The sequence below is a fragment of the Poecilia formosa genome, unplaced genomic scaffold (assembly GCF_000485575.1).
Source record: "Poecilia formosa unplaced genomic scaffold, Poecilia_formosa-5.1.2 Scaffold19, whole genome shotgun sequence".
Lineage (NCBI taxonomy): Eukaryota > Metazoa > Chordata > Actinopteri > Cyprinodontiformes > Poeciliidae > Poecilia > Poecilia formosa.
This window is the reverse complement of record NW_006799958.1, coordinates 1699058-1704471: the sequence shown is the minus strand read 5'-3', so window position 1 is coordinate 1704471 and position 5414 is coordinate 1699058. Positions and strand designations below refer to the sequence as shown.

Genomic DNA, 5414 nt, shown 5'->3' with positions numbered 1-5414 from the left:
AATATTCCAAGATGTATTTTTAAGGCGATAGAGGTATTATGTTCAAGCCATTTTTCTTCCCTCGGTCACTAATGGCCCCGTTTATCGACTGCCCTCCCCCCCTCGCCTCCTCCCCCCTTGTTGCTGCAGCAACACCCGTGCATGCACGCGGCTGCGTTGCGCAGCTGGAAACGGGCTGGTGGCGCCCTGACTGTGAGTCATCATCACCAAGTCTGCCGCCCGCGCCGACCGACCCGCTAATTTCGCATCTGTAAATGATAATCATTGCGGGGGTCGAAGGGGAGGGGAGATAATGTTATTCAACGAGGCAAATTAAGTTGATGGCGATTAACAATGCAGGCCCGCATATAGCCTGCAGCTTTAAAAGGCAGGCTGCGAATTGGGGAGATGGTTGACGACACGTCATCACAGTGATTTATTTATTTATTTATTTATTTATTTATTTATTTATTTATTTGTGTTATTATTCAGTTGTGTGATTGTGGCATCTTAGACTTCTAATCTTCTTGTCATTCCCTTGTAATTTTTTTTTTCATTTAATTAGCTGTTCAAGAAATTTTTTTTTGTTCTTTATATTTGGATTTAATTTTATTTTCAGAATTCAGATATCTTTTATATTTAATCAATCAATCAATCAATCAATTAAAGTAATATGTATAACACATTTCAGCGATAAGGCAGTTCAAAATGCTTAACGTCATAAAAACACAAAAATACAAAGTCATAAAAGACAACACACACATTTTGTCAAGTGCCATTGTTTACATTTTGCTAAGGTGTACTGTTATCCCTCATTTTCTTCTTACTCACATAGATTGTCTTTTAATAATCTTAATAGCATAAACGTGGCATTTTAAAACTAAATATTATGGCTTTTCCTCTTCTTAACAGTTTTGATGCATTATTCTCCTCTTCTTCGCTGCAGGTCTGGTTCCAGAACAGAAGAGCGAAATGTCGAAAACAAGAAAACCAAATGCACAAAGGTAAATAAAACCTCCAACACCTCTCAGCTATTTCAGCCATATTCTCCACGTTATTATTCAGTTAAGAATAATATATATATATATATTTTAAGTTGGTTGTAATTCAAGATTTTTTTCTTTGTATATATTAATGTGCAAAAATTTGTGACCTCCTCATCTCACATAACAACAACTGTCTGGCTGTCTGACAGACATCTTTCCCTTCTCCCCAGGTGTGATTCTGGGCAGCGGCAGTCACCTGGACGCCTGCAGAGTGGCTCCCTATGTCAATATGGGCGCCCTGCGAATGCCCTTCCAACAGGTAGGCCACGCTTTCAAGATTCAGAACATGAGTCACGAATCATTCAGGGAGTGTGTAAGCTGAGGCTGAATTGATTAATAATAATAATAATAATAAGAAGAAGAAGAAGAAAAAAGAAACACTTCTTACTACTTTGTAATTTGCGAAGCAGGTCTGAATGTGGAGGGGTTTCCTTTTAAAAAAAGACGTCAGGATGGGAATTGTCGTTTGCGTGGTGTTTATGCCCGTTAATATTTAAAAGGAAATTAGGCGAGGTCTGGTTGCTGGTTTAGAGGTTTTCAGAAAGCTACAATTTCAAACCCGCAGACATTTTCCAACATCCTGTTGTTCAAAGTGCTTTTAATTGGAAAATGCTGGAGCGACCTGGGTCTTCTCCAACTCTGTGAGGTATGGCATAAACAATGTTTCCCCCTGCAGCACCTGTTGCTGCACACTGCTGGTCAGATGGCTGAAAGAAGCCTCCTATAAAGAGACAAATTTGGCTGTTTGGAAACATTTCACCTTATGAAAAGCACAGTGAGTAGTCGGTGACATTTGTGTTGCTCTGTAAAGATCAAAACAGCAAAACGGTTTAATGCTTTGTGCAGTGAGCCGTTTGAGCCATCTACATTAGCGGGGAGTTTATTTTAAATGTTCGCCTAAGTCTGTGAATAAAAATAGCACAAAATACGCTACATTATATCTGTAAAAGTCAATAGTAAAACATTTTTTATAGCACTATAAAAAAAACAGATGTTTTTCTGTTTTAAATATAGTTTTTTTTTTTTCTGTTTTAAAATTTTCCGCTACAATCATGAGACTGTGGCATTTTTTTTTAACGCAAGGTTATATTATATTGCGAGAATCTTACACCAGTCCATGCCTTAAAGGAAGTGGAGACAAAGTAGACCTTCTGCACTTTATATATAAACATGCATATATGCAGCTGCTTCATGCTGAACGGAGGGGCAGCACATCAGAACTCGATGCACCTTTCACCTCCTTCCATCTCATCTCAGAGAGAGAAAGAGGAGAGGAGAGGTAGTGGACGCTCATCTGATCCGGCGCTGCCACGGTTCTGCATCCGAACTGCTGTGTTGTCTGCTTGACCCTCGTGAAAAGCAGCGGCCTAATTAAGCCAACAGTGCGGCAGGCGTGAGCACATAAAAGGGGATGATGAAAGCGGGGGGAATGGAGTGGGCTCTGATGGATATTGGCGTTGAGCTGCGCTGGCAGGGGCGGAGGCTTGGAGGCCTGCATACTGAGAGAGGTACGCCACGTGAGGCTGAAGCCGACTGTGGGCATGCACAGATGCAGCGGGCGGCTGGAGGTTCGCAGGGGTGAAGGTCTGAGGTAGATCCTCATTACCTTGGCTCTCCGAAAAAAGGTTCTCACTGCGTGCTTTGTGTGTCAAATTACAAATGTGCAATGGTGTGTTTCACAAGAGGCACACAAGGATTGAAAGTAGAGTTGTTGTTTTTTTATAAACGGTTTCAGTAGGTGTTGCAGCATTTTATTTGGAAGTCTGTGCATGGACTTAAAGTTTCACTTGTGTTGCATATATGGGAAGTATAATAAAAGCGATGATAAACAGCATTTAAACGTTCATTATTTTAGTTAGTGGTAGTTACAGACTCGTATGCAAACACTACTCTAAGAGTGAAACTTACGTCAGATGCAGTTAGGCCCCAAAATTATGTCTCTCCCCCCCCCTGTCAGATTTTGATAAACTAATATTTTTATTCAACCAAGAAGTTTGTTTTTTATTGGGGATGAGAGGGAAATCTTTCAAGACAATGTAAAAGGAGTATCACTTTTAAAAACAACTATTTTATCTGTTTGTATTTCCGTTTTATTAAAAAATATATATATAAATTCTCCTTTGCATTGCAGCAATCAAACCCATTTTATAATTGCTACCCAGAGGTTTTTCTGTGTCAATGATTTTTCTTTGGTGATGAGCTCAGAGTCTTTGAATTTGAAAATCCTCCGACCCATAGCCCTAATTTTTAGCTATTTACACATATTCCCCATCAGATTCAAGACATTGGCACCTTACCTTTAGTCAGGAGAATCATGTTAACCAAATAAAAAGATTGCTTACAATATAAATCTTCTAGAGGTCTGAATAATTTCAGGCTCAACTGCAGCTGCTTAAGCACAACAGTTACATTAATTTCACCACTAAAAGCATATAATAATTACATTCAGTCATATTTTCAAACTATGTATACAGTCATGGAAACTCAGGGACTTTAACAATCCTCACTTTTTCAGACATCATTAGCGTTTATTATTTTCACTATGATTTTTTTATTTATTTATTTATTTATTTATTTTTTACCACTGATTGAAATTTCCCATCCCTGCTGCGCGAGTATATTTATTGGGGTGAGTTTTGTTGTCTGCAGCTGCTTGTGTTTGGGATGCCGTCAGCAGAATGCATTTGTGGTTCAGACTCGTTTTCCCTTCCATTTGCCTTTAACGGCAGTAATTTTTTGGTATTTGGCGTGCCAAGTTGAATGGAAGCAAAGTGAAAAATAAATATTTAGTTTGAGTTAAAAATCTTTCGCCTTTGTGTTGGCTAATTCTATTTTGGTTGGAGAATAAAGCGTGATGTACTTTAGTGACTCTCACCCTCTTTTCTTTCTTTTCTTAATTCTTTCTTTCTTCCTTTCCTTCTTTCCTTTTTTCTTTCTCTTCCTTCCCTGTTTTTTTTTTTTTTTTCCCTGTGGTTCTTGAAACACACGAGAAATGGCAACAGGGCTCAGCTCTCTCCCTCTGAAGTACGCTGATGCTTAATTTTCACCTACTTCTTATAAAATAATTGCCAAGAATGTGAAAACTGATATCCTATGCTCCTTATGGTTTCTGGTTCATTTCTCTCTTTTTTTTCTGCTTGACTCAGGGATATGTCTGAATAAATATTTATAACTCCAAATGTGCAAATGTCTTTTTAGTGCAAAAGTTGTTTATTTATGCAATCGAATACATAATCAGGATAACAGGCCCGTGTGTTGCAGAGTTAAAGAGATCTGTTCTGGGGTTGTGGAAATACTTTGATTCCTGGCGATTAAATTGGATGTGGTGTCTGAGAGCAATGCATGATTCATTAACTTTTAGAATAGCTGACATGAAGAAAGGGCTAAAGTGTCGACTGTGGCCCTCAGCTATTTTCTTAGAAAACATACCGTAAGCAACAGCTTTGAGGGGGAGCTTAATAGCGTCAGACTGTGAAACCTAAATCCTCCGCTCCTTTTTTGCACACATGCTGACTAAACTCCCCGTTTCTGCTCCTTCTGCAGGTTCAAGCACAGCTACAGCTGGACGGAGTCACCCACTCCCACCCTCACCTGCACCCTCACCTGGCCGCCCACGCCCCCTACCTGATGTTCCCGCCCCCTCCCTTCGGACTACCAATCGCGTCGCTCGCCGACTCGGCCTCCGCGGCGGCGGCGGTGGCAGCGGCCGCCAAAAGCAACAGCAAGAACTCCAGCATCGCCGACCTGCGACTCAAGGCAAGAAAACACACCGAGGCTCTGGGACTCTGACCCCCACCGGGCTGCCCCTCCGCTTGCCTGATGCCCATAATCGCCTCTCACACAAGACTGGGCCTGTGAAACTGGGGCCGTGACACTCACGAGCTAAAACTAAACTAAAACAAAAACACTGAGTGAGAATGAAAGAGAGGAACACATACAGAGACAGAGAGAGAGAGAGAAAGAGAGAGACAGAGAGAAGGGGAGTGTGTGTGGAAGGTAGGAGGGGAGGGAACAGTGGAGGAAGAAAATAAAGCAGAAGGAGGAGGAGGAGGGAAAATTGTCACAAAACCAGCTGCCAAAACAAACCACTTGTAGAGAACGGTAATTAAATACCAGTGAAATCACCTTTTACTTTTCGCCCAACAGGCAGGACTTCTGCGGGGCCAGTGGCTCAGTCCACTCCAGGCACAGATCACATCCCAAGGACCGTACAAACACATGTGGATGTCTGTCTGAGGGCCAGGCCGGGGAGGGGGGCCCCCCGTCAGACCAGAGGACGTTAGAACAAAGCAAACTGGCAGGGTTGAGAGCAGAGACTCACTGCCGCTGGCTGCCGTCTCTTTTGACATGCAGAGGGGCTGAGCTTTTTTTTTTTTTTTTTTTTTTTTT

The 5414-nt window shown here is 41.5% G+C and overlaps 1 protein-coding gene across 2 annotated transcripts in view; it reads left to right on the top strand.

Annotated features, from left to right (window-relative positions):
- Window positions 1–5315, top strand: part of shox (shox homeobox) — a 10149-nt gene extending 4834 nt beyond the window's left edge. Inside the window, exons 3-6 of one of the 2 annotated variants that reach the window (XM_007547195.2) lie at window positions 926–983; window positions 1175–1284; window positions 4569–4781; window positions 5172–5315. In XM_007547195.2, coding sequence (XP_007547257.1) covers window positions 926–983; window positions 1175–1284; window positions 4569–4781; window positions 5172–5261 — 471 coding nt within the window. In that variant the 3' untranslated portion in view covers window positions 5262–5315. The remainder of the gene's footprint in view (window positions 1–925; window positions 984–1174; window positions 1285–4568; window positions 4782–5171) is intronic. The other variant, XM_007547196.2, reaches the window with a different exon arrangement.
- The last annotated feature ends 99 nt before the right edge of the window (window positions 5316–5414 follow it).